At 40.7% G+C, this 23,179-nt stretch overlaps 1 protein-coding gene across 5 annotated transcripts in view; it reads right to left on the reverse strand.

Annotated features, from left to right (window-relative positions):
- The window catches only part of FEZ1 (fasciculation and elongation protein zeta 1), a 95,280-nt gene that overhangs the window by 37,165 nt on the left and 34,936 nt on the right, over positions 1 to 23,179 (reverse strand). Inside the window, exon 1 of one of the 5 annotated variants that reach the window (XM_069080528.1) lies at positions 3,666 to 3,804. The exons of 1 other annotated variant lie outside the window; for it this stretch is intronic. Coding sequence is in view for 1 of the 4 variants with exons in the window: in XM_069080531.1 (XP_068936632.1) it covers positions 3,161 to 3,248 (88 nt within the window). In the remaining 3 variants the exon portion in view is untranslated. Of the gene's footprint in view, positions 1 to 1,752; positions 1,774 to 3,160; positions 3,287 to 3,465; positions 3,599 to 3,665; positions 3,805 to 23,179 lie in introns of those variants that run through there. 3 more of the 5 variants (XM_069080527.1, XM_069080531.1, XM_069080530.1) reach the window with 3 other exon arrangements.

Below are 23,179 nucleotides of genomic sequence, written 5' to 3' on the forward strand. Positions count from 1 at the left end.
CAACTTGAATGCTCTATTCACTATGCCAGTAAGTAATATATCTTACAAGATTTACAAAACTCTTTACTCACAGAAAGCCCATGAAGTAGGTACATTTTACAGATAAGAAGACATTTATTACAGTTAGGTCAAGTGATTTTCCTATACTTATATGGCTAATATGTATAAGATTGACAGAATCTGAGGCCATCTAGTCCAGTCCATGCCTAAGGAAGACTCATATATAACAAACCATACAAGTAGTCATCAGGCATTTGCTTAAAGTCCTCCCAGTAAGGGAGAACACCCTATCTTCTTAGGGCAGCCCATTCCTCTTTTGAACAGCTCTGATTTTTAGGAAATTTTTAGATCAAATCTGCCTCTCTGCAATTTTTATTCCGAGTTCTGACCTCTGCAGCTAATATATATATATATATCTTTGGATTTTTGAAGGCATCTACTACACCTACAAGTTCAATGTAAGTCTAGCAGCAACTAAGAATTTTTGTGGGGCAGCCAGGTGGCTCAGCGAATTAAGAGCACCAGCTCCAGTGTCGGGATGACCTGGATCAAATCCGGGCTCAGATACCCAGCACCACACCCAGAAATAATAACTGGCCTTATAACCTTGAGCAAGTTACTTAACCCCAATTGCTTTAAAAAAAAAAAAAGAATTTTTGTGCTTAGGGAAAGTAGCACAAACCGTGCCTAGAACAAGTTGCCCCAAGCATACCCTCTGCTGAAGAAGTGATAGAGACCCCTCCACAAGGGCTGCTACTAGGGAAGATGCTGAGAAGTAGCGGGGGTGAGTGGGGGGTGGTGGAGGAAGAACTCCTAGCCCACCATCTGGTACATTCCTACTTTAATTATTTCTGTTTCAGCTACACCTCCTTCATCTTGTCCTTGAGAGGCTGATTTCTAGAACTCCCAAATTTTTAGATTTGGCTCAATGTTCTTGTTTAACAAAGACATTTTTGAATCCTAACACATCCAGTGTGTTAGTTTTGCCACCTGCAAATTTGATAAGCGCATCATCTATGCCTTTCTACAAGTCATTAATAAAAAATGTTAAATGGCCAAGGGCCCAGCTTTAGATTCAAATCTGGGTCTCCTGGCTCCAAATCTAGGGCTCTTCCTACACCTCTTTGCACCATACCACACAACCTCAGAGTACACAAACTGGGCCTAATGCTTGCAGGAGGGCCTCTGTGCCAAGGCAGGAAGCAAAGATTCAGTGTTCTCTCTCTCTCTCTCTCTCTCTCTCTCTCTCTTTCCCCCCCCCCCTGACCACACTTCCTTCCCTCTCTCCCTCCCCCCCCTCCCCCACTGCTTCATTAGACCTTTGGGTTCTCATGCCAGCCTGTCATGTAGAATACCCTTCATTCTCACCGACCAAACCTTCCCTCAGCCATTTTTGCTTTGTTCCCAACTGAACCCCCTCCCCCGACTGCACCCCCAGCTTTAGTGCCTTTGTGCTATCTAAAATGCCAGGATCAACCTCCCACTTCTTATCTGCTTCCCCTGCATTCAGAGCTTACCTCAAAGCTCTCCCCTTACCTAAGCTAAAGTTAATGAATGACCGTGCTTCCTCCTTCTTCCCTATATTTCCCCAAAAGAAAAACAAATGATGAATAACCAGAAGATAGCCATTTTCCTCTCACCCCCGCCCCCCAATATAAAATAACTAGCAAAACTGTGCTTCGGGGTATGCTCTGTGAAACTGACAGACATTCTTTTTTCTTCCCATCCCTTCATCCACTCATTTGTCCCCACCTTTCCATCCTCGATATGGTCCTGGGGTAGAAGAGGAGAATTATGCAAGTTACCGCCTTATTCTCTACCTAGTAGAAAATGGAAATGAAAACATATTTTGCAGTGGAATCACAGGAAGTATATATTGCCTGTCAAACACCTTGTAATCTATTGAAGGGAGAAGTGCTAGGGAGAATCTAAAAAATGTGTTATTTCATCTTGATTCAGTGATTCACTTCCTCATATATCCAATATACAAAGTGTTAAAAAACAAAGCTCTTCAGAGACCTAGCAAGAAAAATATGACTTCTCTCTGCAGTCTTGACAATGCATTGCAGAATGGAGCTGTAGCACTAATTATGAGTCTTTTCTCCCAGAATGGAGCATGGCTGAGTAGCTTCCTCGCTGGGCCTATGGGCCACCAAGGTCTTTACATCGTCCAGAAACTCATCAGCACCCCTGACCCTGTCCATCACTCTGTTCCCTCTATGAAACCTGCCTTCATCCCCTCCACTCCCAAATTTCCCAGGGCTTCTCTCTAAAGCTTATGTAGCATTAAATAACCTTATTTCACATCCAACAGCTACACATTTTGACCAGAAGGGAGCATTTCATTGTCAATGAGCAAAGCAACCCCTCCCTGGTTCTGGTTCTCCCTTCTTCCTCCTTTGACCTCCCGTACTCTCTCCCAGTTTGCTCCTCTCCCCACCTCCGATTCTGCTTCAGTCTGGCTAGAGTACACACACAGTCCATTGCCACCAGCAGCACAATGGCTGGAGCTCCAAATAGGCACAGCACGATTCTGCATAAGCTGCAGAGCCTCAGCTGCCCTTTTTGCCAAATATGAGAGAAGCAACTAAAAATGGGAAGGTGGAGACAAGGGAGTGGAGGAAGGGATGGGAGGAAAAAGAAGGGGCATATCCGGAACGTTAAATTTGCAAAGCTGGATCGCTGACCAGTGCAAGCATGTTCCCTGGCTCACGGGACAGGGGAACCCTGCCAACCAGTCCCCACCTAAACACACTCGGCCCCTTCCCTAACGTGTTTTTGTTTTTAAATACTCTCCACTCGCAACTGTTACTCCCGCGGGCGCAGCAGCTACTTCGGGTTCTGACATTGCAGGAATGCATGATCCCGGGGGATGCTCTGCCAACCGCGGGAATGGGTGGGCGAAGGAATTTTGGAGGACCAGAGAGCAAAGATGGAACCCTGCGGTGTGTGTTGGGCCGGGAGAGATAAAGGTTCGGGATTTCTTTCCCTACCACTCTCCCTAAATCACCCCTGCTTTGGTGACATTCCCCTTATCCTTGTCTTCCCCTCCCCCCGCCCCCGAGCGCGCGCGCACACACACATACACACACACACACACACACACACACACACATAGACACACACATGCACACACATGCACGCACACACATGCACGTACATGCATAACGGGCCTGCCTGGGATATCCAAAGCCCTGGGAGCCGCCCCCTGCCACATCTCTGGGTACAGAGACCCTCGACAAGCGCATCCCCAGGCCGGGAGAAGAGGAGCGGACCACTGCCACCGGAGACAGCCCCAGAATGCAGAGCGAAGCGCAGCTGCTGGTCCCGGCCGGTCCTGCCCGAAATTCCCTTCACCCCTAGACTCCTCAGCCCCCCACACAGGCCCCCAACACCCCCTCTCCCCACCCGTCCCTGAACGCAGCTGGGGGTCCGTACTCCAGGCTGCCCCACTAGCGACGGCACCTGTGAGGCTCCTGGCGGAGGGAGGCGGATCCCGGGGCTCAGCCGGACACCTCCATCCACGGGGGCCGCGGCGGCCGGAGCGGCGGTGACAAGCGGAGCGAGCGCTTCCCCCCAGCTGCACCAGCAGCTCCTCTCCCCCCTCCCTTCCCTTCTCTCCCCCTCCCTTTCCTTCTCTCCCCCTCCCCGCCCTCAGCGCGCACTCAGGCTTTCAGGAACGCGCGCGCGCACTCGGGCCGGCCCCAGCCCCTCTCCTTAGCAGGCGCCGGCTTCTCAGGAGCGCGCAAGCACTTCCCGGCCAGGCCTGGCCCCGGCTGCCTCGTTATTAATATTCATTCACTTCCCGGGCCACGCGGACTCGCGTGGACGCGCCTCAATCACTGTCACCAGCCGTTCCCCCACCCCCTCGCCTCTTCTTATTAATACTGATGAGTTTATAGATGCTTTCCCTCGCAGTGCGTCTCGGCTTCGCTCATGCATTGACACAAAATCCAAGTTGTGGTTTTAACTGCCTACACAGTCTCTTCTGCTCCCCAGGAAAAGAAAATTGGTAATTGAGAGCAACTGCCCAGTGATTCCCCCATGTCCATCTCTGACTGCTTAGTCCTAATAAAGAAGCTAAACTGTGAACTGATGCACACACACACACACACACACACACACACACACACTCCTAAGGTCAAGCATTGTCCAGTGGGTAAAGGCCAGGTCAAGTGTATTTCGGCCACCCGGAAGCACAACAAACAGTTCACGTTAAAGATCCAGACTTTAAAAAAAAGCTAAGAAGGAAGATTTGAGATACTATGAGATTCAGGAGGACAATGAAGTCAGACCTCCCCAAGGGCAGATCAGCCTTGCCAGGATAGATTGTAAAAGGAAAGCAGGGATTCTTAATCTTCTTTCTGTGTCACTGAGCCCTTTCGGGATGAAGCCTAAGGACCCTTCTCAGAATAACGTTTTCAATGTATAAAATAAGACATATACAAAGGAAATTTCTTATATTGAAATGAAGTTATCAAAATATTGAAGAAAAAAGTTCAAAAAACAAATTAAAAACTCCACGACTACAGCAAGAGTCAGCTGTGTGGCAAAGGACACTAAAAAACTAGTAATAGTTGTAACAATAACTAATACTTTACATAACAACAGTGTGTAAAGGTAATACAGATATTATTTTCATTATGTTACAAATGAGGAAACATTCACAGAAGTAAAGTGATTTGACCAAGATTACACAGGGCATATCAAAGCCTAGGATCTTGACCCAGGTCTCCTGACTAAAGCCGGAGCTCTTTATGCCACTATCTTCACAAAGCCCTATTCCAAAGCTTTGTTGTGGCTCATTCTGTTATTATCCAACAATAAGTCAGTGGAGCCTCCACTCTGGCAGGTTCTGCCATTTAGGAAAGGCTTCAAATGTCAGGTCAAGTCACCTGTCTGACAACCAAGTGGGGCAGCTGGTGGTGTGGTGGATAGAGCTCTGGGACTTAACCTCTCATAACACCATCTATCGGTCAGGGTTAGTTCAAAGATCAAATGCCACATGAGTGAATGTTTGTAAAGCACTTAGCACAGTGCCTGGTACATAGTAGGTGCTGTATAAATAAATACTTATTCCCTTCCCTTCACAAGTATGGACAGGTTCATCATCAGTAGGCTGGCAAGTAGGTAGAGATGAAATATCTGGTCATGGCAATCCATGAAAGAAAGAAAAAAAGTGTCTTTTGGTCCTATTCAGATTCCATTCCACCTCAGCTACACAGCTACAGAGAGACAGTTATGGCCTTGATCTTACTGTCACCCACAAGGATTCCACTTCCTCTTTCAGGAAGTGCAAAAGTCTTTTATTTGATCACAATCTTTTGTCATTCCCTCTTTCCCTCTGTCATATAACCCTAACTCTATTCTTTGTCTTTGCTGTAACACCCATTCCCTCAACCCCTCTGTTCTTTCTCAGGCCATCATTGCTGCACTGGCAATACTCTTCTCCCTCTCCTGTCTCAACCCTTGATGAACCAATTACACTATTACATGACTCTCTATTCTTGAATTCACCCATCTTGCCTTGACAAAACCCAAGTGTAGATTATTCCCACTGTCTGCCTCCTCTCTTATTTACATGCTGTTGAACAGATGTAGAAGAAATTATGAAATTATCATTGATTTCACTACAAAGGCATGTTATCTAATCTCAACTAATCCCTCACTGTAGCAAGGCAAACATTTTCTCCCTAATGGGTTCTCTATTGCCCTTTCTAAAACATCTGTTTCAAACTTCATCTCTCCTAAATCCTTCCACTGTATACCCTACCTCCACTTCTCAACCAATGGCATCACCTCATACTTCAGTGAAAAAAAATGAGGCTATACATGGAGAGCTCCCCCATCCCTTTACTCCCTTTCTGCTCATCTCACACCATTCAAACATCTCCCATTTTCCTCCTTTCCAATCTCAGATTCAGATGGCCCTTACCAAAGCCAAGCCCTCTCTCTTATATACACTCTTGCTCCCATCCTCTCCCAACTTCTTCAGTGGATCATCCTTTCACACACACTCTCTCTCTCTCTTATCTTCAGTCTCTATCATCTGGCTCCTTCCCTGACACCTACAAAATGCCCATTTTCCTCCCATTCTTAAAAAAAAGGGGGGGGTTGGCTAGGTGGCGTAGTGAATAGAGCACCAGTCCTGGAGTCAGGAGGACCTGAGTTCAAATCCGACCTCAGACACTTAACACTTACTAGCCATGAGACCTTAGGCAATTCACTTAACCCCAAATGCCCTGCCTTCCCCTCTCTAAAAACAAACAAAAAAGAAACAAAAAAGGGGGGTGGCTAGGTGGCTCAGTGAATAGAACACCAGCCTTGGAGTCAGGAGGACCTCAGTTCAAATATGACCTCAGACACTTAACACTTACTAGCCCTGTGACCTTGGTTGGGCAAATCACTTAACCCCAATTGCCCTGCCCTCCTCCCTGCAAAAAAGAAACAAACAAACAAAAAAACACTCTACCATGCTCATTAGTTATCATCCTGGCTAGCTTCCTTGAGATACCCATCTATACTTGCCACTTCTGCTTCCTTTCCTCTCACTTTCTTCTAAATCTGAAATTGTCCTCTCCAAGATAAAAAAAAATCTCTTAATCACTAAATCTAATGACCTCTTCTCAATTCTAATCTTTTAAACTTCTCTGCAGCATTTGACATGGTTGATCCCCCTCACCTCCTGGATATTTTCTCCTGTCTGAGCTTTCAAGATACATTTTTCTCCTCCTGTCTGACCATTCTTGTTCATTCTCCTTTGTTGAATCTTCCTCCATGCCATGTCCATTAACTGTGGGTATCACCAAGAATTCTGTCTAGTGCCACCTTTTTTCATTCTGTACTAAATTGATAGTCTCATCACTTACAATGGAGTCAATTATTTCTGTGCAAATGATACTAGCCAGGAGTGTGCTAGAGAGCCGAAGGTTAAATTTTTTTTGCCTTTTGGAGGGCAATTGGGGTTAAGTAACTTGCCCAAGGTTACATGGCTAGTTTTTTTTTGTGTGGGTAATAAGTATCTGAGGCCAGAACCAAACTAGGGTCCTCCTGACTCTGGGGCCAGTGCTTTACTCACTGCGCCACCTAGCCACCCCTGAATGTTAAATTTTCAGTGTGAGCATTGACAACTCAGAGCTACAAATCAAGGTCTGACTTAATGTTTTGTTGATTATGCAGACTTAAGAAAGTGATGAAGAAAATGTTAATGATGCAGGTTGAATTTTAAAATGTGTCTTGTGGGCCTTTAATTAAAAATTTACCAACATATCTCTGATTCCAGCTATTATTGTTACGATTATTGTTGTTGTTATCATTTATTTATTTAGCCAGCCCTCGCCTCTTTCCTGATATAATCATACATCACCAATGCCTATTACATATTTCAAACTGGATGTTCTGTATATACTTCAAACTTAACACGTCCCAAACAGAACTCCATTATCTTTCCTCCCAAATCTTTCCACCCTTTGCCCTTTCCACCTACCTTATCAAGGGCACCATCATCCTCCCAGTAACCCAAGCTAGCATGTTTGGTGCTTTGCTCAACTCCTCCCTCTATTATCCAAATCAGCAGTCTGTTACCACATCTTGTTATTTTTGCCTTCATTATCTTGTATACATCCCCATCTCTCCAGTTATACAGACACAGCCTCTTAGTTCAAGCTCTTGTCACTCTCAGCTGAACTATTGCACTAGCCTTCTAAGTAGTCTCTGTGCCTCCAGTCTCTCTTTTTCTCTCTACTCCAATCCATCCACTCACCTTCACCGGGGTGATTTTTTATAATATGAAGGGCTGGCTATGTCACTCATTGCTCAGTGAGTTCCAGTGGCTCCCTATGACTCCCAGGAGCAAATATGACTTTCTGTTAGGCATTTAAGGCTCTTCATAACCTGACCCCCTTTCTACCTTTCCAACCTTCTTAAACTTTTGTACTTTATGACCCATTAATATTGGCCTACTTACAGTTTCCCAAACATGACACTTCTTCTCTCATCTCTGTGGCCACACACTGGCTGTGCTGCACACCTGCAAATGCTCTGTCCCCTCCCCTCTGCCTCTTGATTTCCATGTATTCCTTCAAGACTTAACTCAGATTACACCTCCTTGCAGGAGGCCTTTTCTGGTCCTATTCCATCCTCCCCACCCCCAATGCTTTCTCCTCTTTTACTGCTTTCCATCATATATATCTTGTAGGTGCATAGCTTTTTTCATGTCTCCATAGACACCAATATATATGTATATATATATATATATGTATATATATATATATCAACACTTTTGTGATAGCAAAGAAATGGAAACATAGTAGATGCCACTGGGAGCTGACTAAACAAATCATTGTACATAAATAGAATGAAATATTACTGTGCTTTAAGAAACGATGAACACTATAGAGAGAAGCATAAAAAGGTCTAAATGTACTGATGCAAAGTGAAGTAAGCAGATCCAGAAAGACAATATACAATGACTACAACAATGTAAATGGAAAAAACAACCACAAACCATTCAAAAATGAATGTTATGAAATTATAAACAACAAAATTGCCCTTAAAGAAGAAACATGAGAAAATACCTCCTCTGACTTCTTTGCAGAGGTGAAGAATCCATAGGTATGTGGCATTGCATGTAATGTTGGATTTTTTTTAAAAAATTCATTGATAAATTTTGCCAAATTTTTTCTCCCTCTTTTTCTTTTTAAGCAATCGGGGTTAAGTAACTTGCTCAAGGTTACACGGCCAGGTGTTTCTGGGTGGGTGCTAAGTGTCTGAGCCCAGATTCGATCCCAGGTCATCCCGACTCTGGGGCCAGTGCTCTTACTCACTGTGCTACCTGGCTGCCCCCGCTCTTTCTCTTTTAAAATTCTTTATGAGGGATGGCACTCTGAGAAAGGTCAGGGGAGGGATTGTTGTTGTTTTGCAGTCATGTCTGACTCCGTGACATCTTTGGCAGAGATACAGGAGTGACTTGCCATTTCCTTCTCCAGCTAATTTTACAGATGAGAAAACTGAGGCAGAGTTAAGTGACTTGCCTAGGGTCACACAGCTAGTAAGTGTCTGAGACAAGATTTGAATTCAGAACAATGAGTCTTCCTGACTCCAGACCTGGTACTCTATCCACTCCAGGGGTGGGATACATGGAGAAATTGAGTCAATTTAAAAGGAAAAGATAGCAACAACATCTATTTTAAAACATAATAATAATGTAAACTCTTTAAAAGGCCTATTTTTGCCCCCTGTATTCTCAGCACTTAGCATAGTGACCAGTACATAATAAGTGCTTAATAAATGCTTGTTGGTTGATAGAGTGGCAGAAAAGTGGGCAGAGGGTCCTAAGAATCACAGCTTTTAGATCATCTATAAATAATAACTGAACATATTCTAAATGTGCAATGTTTCTAGTTACCAACAAATTGACAAAATACTGTTAAAAATGAATCAGAGCCATATTGATATTCTTGCAGTAAATGGAAACAGCAGATAGAAAAAAGATTCTGCTAAATGGAAAGATAGTTCACAGATTCTCACTGGGGAAAGATAACAAAAGAGTTGGCTTCACTATGTGTTCAAAGGCAAGAGAAATATCATTTCATGGGATACTTGTTCATCTCATATTACAGGGCTCATGGTGAGCATTTGCAAAAGAACAACCATGAAGATAATTGTAGTTATATGCCAATAACCTATTGCAGAGGATTTAAAGGTAGAGAAATCCTTTGAAGAACTTGATAAGGTCATCCAAAGTAGGTCAATACATACTTTGATACTTCATAACTTCAGTACAAAAGTGGGACAAGGGGAGGATGGTGAAAAATATGTTGGAAAATATGGTTCAGACTTAAAACATGAGAGCAGTCAAAGGTTAGTATACTATTCAGAACCTGCATATCTATATGTCATGAACACTTTCCACCAAGAGAGGTAAGAAGGCACTGTGTAGTGTGAGCACCAAACAACATTATGAGAATGACCTTTATTATATTTTCACAGACATGAAATGACCAGTTTCTCTGATATGGGAGTCATATCAGAATCAGCTCCCTGTATAATCAGACTGCTGACTAGTTGAAGCAATGATCAAAATCAGTATCAGATTAAAAGGATAAAGATAGGGACACGAGATTGTCAACAATAGTAACAACTTCAACCTGACCTATTAAAGGATGGAAAAAAAAATGGGACTGGAAAAGAGTAAAGCAATTGACCCTGATTATCACCATTTCCTGCAACAATTGAATTGGTACAAAGTCACCATGACAAGGAGGCCAAAAGAAGCCAATAACTGCCTTCAGCCACAAACACTTCATCTCTTTGCCAGAACAAGAAAAACAACAGCTAAGAGCAGCATCAGTTTAGTGCACAAACTCACTTGTAAAACATTGCAGAGGAGGACAGCACAAAATTATAACATCATCACTTCATAAAAGAGCAAAAAGCGGTTGAAAAAAAATATGTCCACAGAAAGCTTGGCATAAGACCCAAATGAGCCGCATCATCCCAGAGCGCTCCTAGATGAAACTGGCGAGAGGACAAAAAGTAGAGGAAAAGCAGAATAAATTTGTATGCATTTCTATAGCTATCTATTTTAATCATCAGTGATAGTGAAACCATCATATTTGGACCCCAACACTTCAGTCCCTCATGTACTATACAAGTAAATTAAAATGGCATTTAAGAAGTTGGCAAGTAAGGAGGAGTGGTGATTTCAGACCAAAAATAAACCAAAGAAATCCATAGTGAAGGCAACACAATCTTGAGAGCATTTAGGGCTTATTTTACAAGACATTTTGGATAAGGCAAGATACCAAGAGAACAGAAGAAATCATGAATGGTATCACCTTAATGAAACAATTAAGAGACTAACAACTGCTGATCCATATTCTTACTTCATAAAATATATTTTCTGTTGATTCATTGCATAACCCTCCAAAACTTATAATTAAAGTCCCCCAAATGTACAATACTTATGTAGCTGGGGATCTTTCAGCATCTTATTTTCATGTTCAGCACCTCATTTTCACGGTTACTTAGTGGGGTGGGAGTAAGTATGCAAAGGATACCCACTCCCACCCAGGAATTACCCAGTGCTGCCAAAGTTTAGTAATAAGATTGTGTCCAGTTTAAAATAACTTTGTTCTTTGCCCTAATGTATACACTGAAAGTATAAAAACACACACACAGATTCTTTTACAATTTTATAAATCTTAGTCCAATGCGGACTGAGGTTCAGAGACTCTGACTTCCTTGCTGTTCCTTGCACAAGACTCTTCATCTCTCAACTCTGCATTTTCACTGAAATTCTCTCCTTCCTTATCTTCTCCTCATAAATTCCCCTTATTCCTTTAAGTTTCAGCTAACATAAGGCTATTCTAGTTCTCCTTAATATTAGCGCCTTTCCTCTGAGATTATCTCCAATTTATCCTTCAGATAGCCAGATATTGGCAGTGGATTATTGTTTGTTCTTCCTTTTCAAAGAGGACCAATGACATCACAGAGTGATATCTTGATTCAACCATGAATTGGATTTAAGTGAGGCAGTTGCACAAAGTTGTTAACCACACTCTTCCAGACACATCAAAGTCCAGTAGCAAGATAAAAGTTAGGATGATTGGCGACTGCCTGGGATGCAGCGGATGACCTCGGGTCTTTGATGTCTGACCAAGCTCTAAGTGCTCCACAGAGCTCCAGTCACCTTCATGGCTGTTGGAACAACATCCGCCCACACCTATCTTTACATGCATGGGGTACATACTCCCTAGATCTGAGGCCTATCAGTTACCCTCAACCTGGTTTATCCTGTCTGCTAAGATGTTTTTACTAGGGTGTGGCTACTGGGCATGCTACAGCTTCTTGGAGCCACAGGTGAGTGTTGAGAGCCAGATAGACACCAAAGGTAGATGAGCAGCCCTGAAAAGGGTTCAGTAAGCCCTCATGCCAACTAGTCCTCCTTGAATATTTCTAGTTTACCATTCCAATGACTTCGGGAATTTCCTCTTGGGTGAGATCCAGGACTTTCTTTTAAGTTGAACTGAGAGTTCTTTCACACTGTATTGTATCTGGTATAGTCTCATCTGTATAACTTCTCTGATTTCTGTTTCTTATTGGCTTAGATAAATGGGTTCATTTCATAGCTATGTGTAGTTTTTGTGTAACTGGCATTTGGTGGGAAGAAAGCCAAGCCTCTAAATATATAGTTGGGGGCACTTCTTCCCCATTAACAGATAGCAATCAGAAGTACAGCTTGAACCTAAAATGATTTACCTTAGACTAACAATATTTAGGAGGGGCAGATAGATATATTTTTGGTCAGGTAGTCTCTTTCTGAAGACAGTAGAATGACTGGCCTCATGGTCCCATTCTTCTAGTCCTTTGCTGGTAGGAATCAGTTTTCCTTGTAGGGTGATAGTGACTCTAGAGCAATGGTGGGGAACCTGAAGCCTTTAGGTCACATGAGGCCTTCTAGGTGCTTGGATGTGACCTTTTGACTAAGTTCAAGTCCTTAATAAAAGTATTTGTTCTATGAAGTTTGGATTCAGTCTCTCTGCAAGGCACATTGAGACAGACTCATGTGGCTACATATAATATATATATATATATATATATATATATATATATAAAACCTATATAAGCAACACACAAACACACATACCCCATTTGCGCATCATCTCTCCCCATTAGATAGTAAACTCATTGGAGGCAGAAACTATTTTTGACTTTGTGTCCTCAGTTTTGGGGGTATTTTTGCTTTTTGGAGGGGGGAAGGCAGGGCAGTTAGGGTTGTGACTTGCCCAAGGTCACACTGGTAGTACATGTTAAGTGTCTGAGGTAGGATTTGAACTCAAGTCCTCCTGACTCCAGGGCCAGTACTCTATTCACTGCACCACCTAGTCACCCCATGTCCTCGTTTCTTAACTCAATGCCTGACACATAGTCGGAATTCAATCAATGCTTCTTGACTTGACTTGTCTCCATTGTCTTTTGATCTTGAAGGAATTTGTTTCTTGGAGAGGACATGCAGAGAAGTTAGGAGATGAAACCAAAATGAGACATGGAAAAGTAACATCAACATTTCTCCTGCCAGGGCCTATGGAGAGAGGTTGTCCCATGAACCCCTGCTGCTAAAGCATGGGAGGAGTGGAAAAAAAATAGATCTGGGATTAGGAGGAAGAAGATAGAGACAAAGAGACAGAAACACAGATATACAGAGACAGACAGAAAAAGAGAAATGGAGATAGAGAGAAGCAGAAAGAGAGATAAAGGCAGAGACACAGAGAAACAGAAAGCAAGAGATAGAGAAACAGAGACTGAAGAAAAATCAAGATAGAAAGAGACAGAAAAAAGAAGGCAGAGAGAGAGAAACAGAGGTTCTTCTGCAATATTGGTAATTTCTGAACATATTTCAAGCACCACCACCCTTCTTTGGAACTCAGAGAGAGATTTTAATAAGGAAAACAACTGTAAATGGGCATTTGTGAGATTGGTACAGTTTTGTCCAAGCATTTCTAGCACTGATGTTTGCACCTAGCCTTGCCTCACAGTGGTTAGTTGTTGTCCTTCCTGCTCAAAGAGGACCAAAATGACTTCAAAGTACAGTGTGTCTGACTGTGGCTGAGCAGACTAATATGCACTTGGAAGGCTCTATCACAAGTTGGGCAAAAATAGTTCACATGAACATTTGGAGTGGAAATTTGTACATCACATTTTTCCTTTGTGCTACTGCAATTCTGATTTGCTCAAAGAGCAGAGCATCTTCTTTGATGTAGGCACACCCCTGATGAGTAGTCCTGTGCCAATGTCTCTGATGTCTTACAATTGATTCCAAAGTTCTTCGGAGATACCTTGAGAGTGTCCTTGTTCTGATTCTTCTGACCTTGGTGTGAGCACTTGCCTTGTGTAGGTTCTCCATAAAATAATCTTTTAGCCAAATATATGCTTGACATCCAAATAACATGGCCAGTCCATCAGAGTTGCCCTCACTGCAGTAGAGTTTGAATGCTTGACAGTTCAGCTTGAGGAAGGACTTCAGTGTCCAGCACCTTATTTTGTCAGGTGATCTTCAGAATCTTTTTGAGACAATTCAAATGGAAGAGATTCAGTTTCCTGGCATGGTGCTGGTATACTGTTCAGGTTTCACAGGCATACAACAATGAGGTCAGCACAATGGCTCTGTAGACCTTCAGTTTTGTAGGCAGCCCAATATTCCTTCCCTTCCACACTTTCTTTTGGAGCCTCCCAAACACTGAGCTAGCTCTGCCAATGCATGCATCAATTTCATCATCTATGTGTACATCCCTGGAAAGCATACAGTCAAGATAAGTGAACTTATTGGAAACTTTCTAAATCTCTCCATTTTCTGTAACTGATGGTTCCACACTGGCTCTACAGTAGATGACCATCTTCCAGGTAAAGGATCAGCCTGTTAAGGAGGAGCTGGCAAGAATCTTGGAGGCAATGACTAAGAGAAAGAGAGAGAGAGAGAGAGAGAGAGAGAGAGAGAGAGAGAGAGAGAGACCCTGTGACTGTCACAGAACAACCTATTTCCTTTTCCTTTATAGAGATGGTTTAAACTCCTGAGGGATAGCCTCCTCTTGCCACATAACCCAGAAGATTTCAGTCAGCTTTTGTATGAGCAACAGACTCCCCTGTCTTGTAAATCTCAGCTGGAATAAAATCAGCATCAGGTGCTTTGTCACAGGAGAGGAGACTAAAGGCATTCAAAATCTCTTCTTCAATTGGAAGTTCAAGTAGAGAGGGATTGACTTCAACTTGAGTTGTCAATGTCTTCAGCACTGGTTGGTGACAGTCTATTGAGAATGCCTTACCTTATATTAGAGGACTCCTAGTACCACACATATACACAAATATGCATTGATAATCACTCTTCTATTTGTTTTGTTTTGTGAGGCAATTGGGATTAAGTGACTTGCACAGGGTCACATAGCTAGTAAGTGTCAAGTATCAGGTTGAATTTGAACTCAGATTCTCCTGACTCCAGGGCTGGCATTCTATCCTAGCTGCCCCTCCCCGCTTTATTTGAAAATAATGAAGGAAAACACCATAAAGAAGTGATTGTGATTAATACTTCATACCTAACAAGTATAGTTTATTATTTGTTAAAAATAAATAAAAAGAAGTATATGTGCTTTAACTTTATTTTTTCTACTTAATAGTATTTTATTTTTTCCAATTACATGTAAAGATTGCTTTCAACATTCCTTTTTATATACTTTTGAGTTCCAAAGTTTCTCCTTCCCTCCCTTCTTTCCCCCCTCCCCAAGACAGCGAGCAATCTGATATAGGTTATAAATGTACAATAATGTCAAACATATTTCCGTATTAGTCATGTTGTAAAAGAAGAATCAGAGCAAAAGGGAAAAACCATGAGAAAGAAAAAAACAACAAAAAAAGGGAAAATGGTATGCTGTGATCTGAATTCAGAGTCCACACTTCTTTCTCTTGATATGGATAGCATTTTCCATTATGAGTCTTTTGGAATTGTCTTGGATCATTGTATTGCTGAGAAGAGCTAAGTCATCGCACAATGGTGCTGTTACTGTGTACAATGTTATCCTGGTTCTGCTCATTTTGCATCAGTTCATGTAAGCCTTTCCAGGATTTTCTGGAATCTGCCTGCTCATCATTTCTTATTACATTCATATACCATAACTTCTTCAGCTATTCCCCAATTGATGGGTATCCCCTCAATTTCCAATTCTTTGCCACCACAAAAAGAGCTGCTATAAATATTTCTGTACATGTGGGTCCTTTTCCTTTTTTTAAATTATTCCTTTGGGATACAGACCTAGTAGTGGTATTGCTGGATCAAAGGGTATGCACAGTTTCATAGCCTTTTGAGCATAGCTCCAAATTGCTCTCCAGAATGGTTGGATCAGTGTACAACTCCACCAACAATACTTTAGTGTGTCAATTTTCCCACATTTTCTCTAACATATAATTTCCTTTTCTCTCATATCAGCCAATCTGATAGGTATGAGGTGGTACCTCAGAGTTGTTTTAATTCACATTTCTCTAATCAATAGTGATTTAGAACATTTTATTTTTCATATATGTGCTTTAACTTTAATAAGTTTAGTATCAACTTTATCCATTGCTTTTTTTGCCTAAACTTTGGGCCACTTAAAGTTGTCTTCATTGATATAGTTGTTGTAATTGTTTTATTGGTTTTGGTTTCTTTGCTGTGCATCATATCATATATCTTCCCCTATTTCTGTGAATTGTTCCTAGTCATCATTCCTCATGCAGAGTAATATTCTGTCAGATTAATATATTAAAATTTGTTCATCTATTCATGATTGTTGATCTAGGCCTACTGTACTTTTTCACCATTTGAGAATTATCTACCTATGAACCAAAATGGCTCCCTGAATAGTGGCAGGATGATCAGCCTACATACACCTATTCCAGCAAAAACCTAAAAGTATCACCACATCTAGTAATGATCAAGAAATTCAATAAGAAACTATATTCTTCCATCCCAGAACAGCACAATAAGGCAGGCAGAAGTCCATTAGGAATTGGGAAGGGAGAACACTAGAAAAGCCAACTCCAGAGCAAGTAAACTAGCTAGCAGGCCCCCAGCATGACCAGAAACCAACCAGAGACACATGGAGACTGCAAGCCTATGTATATAGAGCCAACAAGAGCAGGGGGTTCCCATGAGAAGGCACTAGGGAGGTCAGAAATCCACAATATTGACCTTAGGAGCAAATGGGAGTGGCAGCAACCAATGTCGTAACAGCAAAGCTCAGACCAAAACATCCCAGGCTCAGGGGCTCCAAGGCTCTTAGCACTTTGTTCTGAGATAACCTTGGGGGCCCTGAAAATTCAGCTCTCTGAAACTCAAAGATCCAGTAAAGCGGACTGCAAAAAAGCTCTAAGACAAGTAAGAGGAGTATCAAAAGAGTAGAGAGTCTCAAAAACCTAGAGAGAAGAGAATATGTGAAGGAGTGAATGATCAACTATGTTCTACTCTGTTTTACCTGGAATTCTGGAAAGTATTCTAGTTCATTTATGATACATTTTCTCCCCTATAGCATTATATTCATGGTAAATGAATGGTAAATTATTTTTGGTTGTAAGTCTTTTTCTTTCGCATTTCAGAAGATTATATTTCAAGATCTCCTCTCACTTATGCTAAAAATGGCAAGTTATTTTATGATTTTAAGTATGGTTCCTTGGTAGTTGAACTCTTTCTATCCATTTACAGTATTTTTTCTTTGACACAGGCTATCTGGATTTTGACTACAAAATTTCTGGATAGAAAATACCAACCACTATATGGAATTAGAATAGATACAAGGATAACCAAAAATCCATTTTAGAAGAGAAAATAACAACCTAAGAACTGTAAAGACTCAAAGGAAAAAAAACAGATCTTTAACAAAGATTATATGAACACCTTATAAGAAATGAAACAAAAGAATAAGTGGAATAAAAGCTCTGGAGAAAAGGACTGAAAGGAGAATAGCTTAGAACAGAAAGTGATAACATTTACCCAAGTAGTAGACTCTTAGAAAATGACTAGATCAAAGAGAAATCAATGACTCCATGAAACAACAAGAAATATTAGAGCAAAAATAAAAAGATTGAAAAAAATATAAAAAATGTAACTTACTTGATATCATAAATTACTGACCTGAACAATAGATGAAGAAGAAGTAATTTAGAAACTGTTGGACACCTTGAAAACCACAATTTTTTTTTAAAAGTCAGCAACCAATATTTTAAGAAATCATAAATGTGGGTGGCTAAGTGGCACAGTAAATAGAGCACCGGCCCTGGAGTCAGGAGGATCTGAGTTCAAATCTGAACTCAGACACTTAACACTTATGAGCAGTGGGCAAGTCACTTAACACCCTGCCCTCTCCCCTCCAAAAAGAAAAACAAATCATAAATGAAAACTGCCTAGATTTATTAGAACCAGAAGGAAGTTCAGAAAGAAGCACAGTTAAGCAGGACAATTTTTAAAATCATGTATTGACTTTACTTTAAAGTAAACAATATGGAAACTCTATTCACAATTTTATATACAATCAGAGGTATGCTGGTAAATGTTTAACATCAGCTCTCTGTAGGGTGGAGGAAGTATACAAGACACACTTTTCAGTGTAATCTACAGTATTAACATATTCTCCATAACTTTGTTAAATCTAATAAATAAATAAATAAACAATAAATCATGCTCCAATTTGCAGCATAGGCCTATTTTCTGGATCTAAATGTTCATGTTGAAAATTTGACAATTGACTCTTGAGCTAGTTCAAACTGGCTGTATGCAATATTCTCATGTTTTATTTTGTATATGAAAATGCTTTTTTGGTGTTTATTAGTTCAGAATTTCAAAAAATCAAATTACTAAGACTTAAGTATTTTTTGATCCCACTGCTAAGCATATTCCTCAGCAAGGTCAAAGACAAAATGTCTCATATAGATCCAAATATCAATATCAGCACTTTTGTAGTAGTAAAGAACCAGAAACAAAGTAGACACTCATCAACTGGGAAATGATTAAACAAACTGTGGAATTGTGGTATGTGAGTATGGTGTTATTACCAAGTAGTGAAAAACAATGAATATGAAGAATTCAAAAATGCATGAAAAGAGTTATATGAACTAACACAGAGTGGGGGCGGGGTACCATGGCAGAGAAATCAAAGAAAGTCAAAATGAGTACAGCCAGAGAAGGCAAAATAAATGCAGCCAAGGAAATCGATGTCTAAGTTAAATTGATAATAGGATGATAATCAATGGTATTGATTATATATATATATATATATTTTTTTTTTTTTTACTTTTTTTAAGCAATTGGAGTTAAGTAACTTGCTTAAGGTTACATGGCCAGTTATTTCTGGGTGTGGTGCTAAGTATCTGAGCCCAGATTCGATCCCAGGTCATCACGACTCTGGGGCTGGTGCTCTTACTCACTGAGCTACCTGGCCACCCCTAAGCAATTGGGGTTAAGTAACTTGCTCAAGGTTACACGGCCAGGTGTTTCTGGGTGGGTGCTAAGTGTCTGAGTCCGGATTCGATCCCAAGTCATCTGGGGCTGGTGCTCTTACTCACTGTGCTACCTGGCCGCCCCTGGTATTGATTATATTGAGGAGATATAAACTAGTCTTGGACAAATAACATTGGAAGAACACACCAGAATCAGGGCTTAAGCTGATAGTATTAGAAAGACATGCAGTTCCTTAGGAGTACCCTTAGAGCACTAAGGGGGTATTGTAGCTGCCCCCTAGGGAGGGAGCTATTGTAAATGAAAACTGGCATAAGGACCTATAAGCATAAAGTGCAGAAATATAAGATTCCATAACTCTGATTCTCAACCAATCCACCTAGTGAAAAAAATTAACTGAAGGAATAAGATATAGAACAGGTAAATACCAATGGGGTGTGTGTGTGTGTGTGTGTGTGTGTGTGTGTGTGTGTGAGTGTGTGATAATGACAAAAAAAATTAGGTCTTGAACTAGGGCGAAAAAGCTTGAATTGGGTCCAAAAGTGCATGGAAAAGGCAAGGTGGGTAGTTGAGCAGCATAACGGGATTGGGCACAAAGTGAAATGGAAAAGATATAAGAAGAAAGGTACTGAAAAAAATTCAGTAACTTAAAAATTTATGAGATTAGTCCTCTGGGCAGCTGTTGCTAAAGGTACAGTTGGTTAAGTGCAGGTTCTAGAGGATAATTTTAAGGATAAGGAAATTTAAAAAAATAAGGGTGAGAATTTACAGCTAGATACCAATTAGTGAGAGTAACAAATACCCTGAATTGGTCATATGTATTTGAATTTGAGCTATTTGAAGTTATAATTACATAAAATATGGTCATTAGTTCTAGCTCAATGGAAATATTCAGTATGAATTTGAATAATATGATCACTTCAGAGGATTCTTTGTTTTAGCTAATAGGGACCCAGCTGTATTCTGAACCCTTTAGTATTTCTTTCAAAGCCCTCTCATCTCCCAGCTATAGGAGTTGGGGAACATATACCAAAGACAGGGAAGAGGAGAGTGAATCAGAGATCCAAATGTGCAGTTTGAAACAATGGTATAGGGAACCAAATAGCTGACTATAGATAGCTCTTTTGGGTATATGTTTAAAGAAAACAGAATCCAGGATAATGAGATCCAACTCAAGTAGATACAACTCCTTATGTAGACACACACTAGCCACTGTAGGAAATGAGAATTTACAGAACATTGGCTTGTTTCTGTGGTTCTCAACGTTATTTGATAATAGTACTGTAACCTGCTAGATCTTCCACAGTTCCCTCTAGAACAGGGGTTCTTAACCTGGCATCAAATAAAAGGTAGGGACTTACCTAAGCTCTCCAAAATTCCCCTACAAATAACTTTAAATAATACCTTAAAACAAATTCTAGATGGCAGAACCCACAAAAGGACAACATGAAACAATTTTCCAGCCCAAGGCAACTTAGAAGGTCAGCAGGAAAGGTCTATGACACCAGGGTGAGAGTGGAGTCCACTGGCTATTCCAGTACTGGCCTCACTACAGGAAACGAGCTGCAGGCCTTTGGGGCAACTGAATCAACGGCTGTGGCAGCTGTCTCCAGAATTTTCAGCCCATAGATAGTGAGAAGGTTGGACAACTAATCAGAAGGAGAGTGTAAGGGTTCTCTTGCTGGCACTGGGTGCAAGACCAGGTCACAGTCCTGGATGGCAGTCCCAGGGTGAAGAAGAGCACCAGAGCTTGCAACCACAGGGGAATGGGGCCCCTGGTCACAGTTCAGGGGCAGAAAAGAGTGTTTGTGGTTGCTTACAAACTAGAGCACGGGCCATGAAAATAGTAAACACACCTCTTAGATCATACTACCTTGGAAGAATTGAAAGCTTACAGATGCCCAGAACTGGCCCTTAAAACAGCTTCACAAAAAAACTGAAGCTTGGGACAGTACTCCCTCCACCCTGGTAGCAGAGCCCAACTTTACTATATAGCTAAAATTCAAAAAATAGGCTGGCAAAATGAACAAAAACAAAAAGATCCTGAACACAGAAAGTTACTATGGTGAAAGGGAAGATCAAAATACAAACTCAGAAGAGGGTAACAAAGTCAAAACTATTACATCCAAAGTCTCAAAGAAGAATGTGAATTGATCTCAAGGCTAAAAAGAATTCCTGGAGGAACTCAAAAAGGATTTTAAAAATCAAAGAGAGGTAGAATGAAAATTGGTAAAAAAAAACTGAAAAACAAAAAAAAAGAAAAGAAAAGAAAAAAAAAGGCAGCAATGCAAGAAAATCATGAAAAGAGTCAACAGCTTAGTAAAGAAGGCCCCCCCAAAAAATACTGAAGAAAATAACACCTTAACAAACAGAATAGGGCAAATGGGGAAAGAGGCACAAAAATTCACTATAGAAAAGAACATTTTAAAAAGAATTGTCCAGGGGCAGGTAGGTGGCGCAGTGAGTAAAGCACCGGCTCTGAAGTCAGGAGGACCTGAGTTCAGTTCCGGCCTTACACACTTAACATCCACACAAAAAAAAAATTAGCCGTGTAACCTTGGGCAAGTTGCTTAACCCCAATTGCCCTCAAAAAAAAAAAAAAAGAAAAAATAATTGGCCAAATGGAAAAAGAAATATAAAAGCTCAATGAAGAAAATAATTTTTTTTTTTAAATGGGAACTGGGCAAGTGAAAACTTGTCCATGAAACATCATGAAGCAATAAAAACAAAATGAAAAAAATGAAAAAATAGAATAGAGGGGAGGCTAGGTGGTGCAGTGAATAGAGTACTGGCCCTGGAGTCAGGAGGACCTGAGTTCAAATCTGGACTCAGATACTTAACACAAAATCTAGCCTTGTGACCTTGAGCAAGTCACTTAATCCAATTGCCCTCCCCAAAAAAAAGCAAAAAAAGCAAAAAGAAAAAATAGAAGAAAATGTTAGAAAAAAACAAATGACTTGGAAAATAGATCAAGAGAAAATGTAAGAATTATTAGGTTACCTGAAAAACATGATCAAAAAAAGAGCTTAGACATCATATTTCAAGAAATCATCAAGGAAACTGCCCTCATCTAGAAACAGAGGGCAAAATAGAAATTGAAAGAATGTATCAGGGGCAGCTAGGTGGCGTAGTAAGAGCGCTGGCCCCTGAGTTGGGAGGACCCAGATCAGTTCCAGCCTCAGATACTTAACACCCACACACAAAAAAACTGGCCATATAACCTTGGGCAAGTTACTTAACCCCAATTGCTTTAAAAAAAGAAAAAAGAATGCATCAACCACCACCTGAAAGAGATCCCCAAATGAAAACTCCCAGGAATATCATAGCCAAATTTCAGAGCTCTCAGGTCAAGGAAAAAATATTGTAAGCAACCAGAAAGAAACAATTCATATTTGATAGAGCCACAGTCAGAATTATACCACCTTTAGCAGCTTCTACATTAAAGGAATGGAGGGCTTGGAATATGAAATTCTGGAAGTTAAGAGAGCTAAGATTATAATTAAGAATCACCTACCCAGTGAAACTTAGTATAATCTTTTAGGGGGAAAATGGACATTCATTAAGTAGAGAATTTTTAAGCATTCCTGATGAAGAGATCAGAGCTGAACAGAAAATTTGACTTTCAAAAATAGTATTCAAAAGAAATATAGGTTAAAAAAAAAAGAAATGTAGGTAAATAGGAAATTCAAAAGAAATAAAGATAAATAGGAAAGGGACTCAATAAGTTTAAATTCTTTATATTCCTAAATGGGAAGATAATACTTGTAACTCTTAAGAACTTTATCACTATTAGCATAGTTGGAAGGAGAATACATAGACGGAGGGCAAGGGTATAAATTGACTATGATAAGATGATATAAAAAAATTAAGGGGTAAGAAAGAGGAATGCACTGAGAGAAGAGGGAAGGTAGAGGTAAAATGGGGTAAGTTATCTCACATGAAGAGGTGTGAAAGAGCTTTTAAAGTAGAGGAAAAGATGGGGGGGGGTGGACAATGCTTGAACCTTACTCTCATCCAAATTGTCTCATAGAGGGAATAACATACATACTCACGTGGGTATAGAAATACATCTTACACTACAGGAAAGCAAGAGGGAAAGGAATAATAGAAGGGGGAGTTGATAGAAAGGAAGGCAGATTGGAGGAGGTAGTAATCAGAAGCAAAACAATTTTGAGGATGGACAGAGTGAAAGGGGAGAGAGAG

This window comes from Petaurus breviceps, unplaced genomic scaffold (genome assembly GCF_028583685.1).
Source record: "Petaurus breviceps papuanus isolate PSGF00001 unplaced genomic scaffold, PetGlider_PUasm1.0 91133, whole genome shotgun sequence".
Taxonomy (NCBI): Eukaryota; Metazoa; Chordata; class Mammalia; order Diprotodontia; family Petauridae; genus Petaurus; species Petaurus breviceps.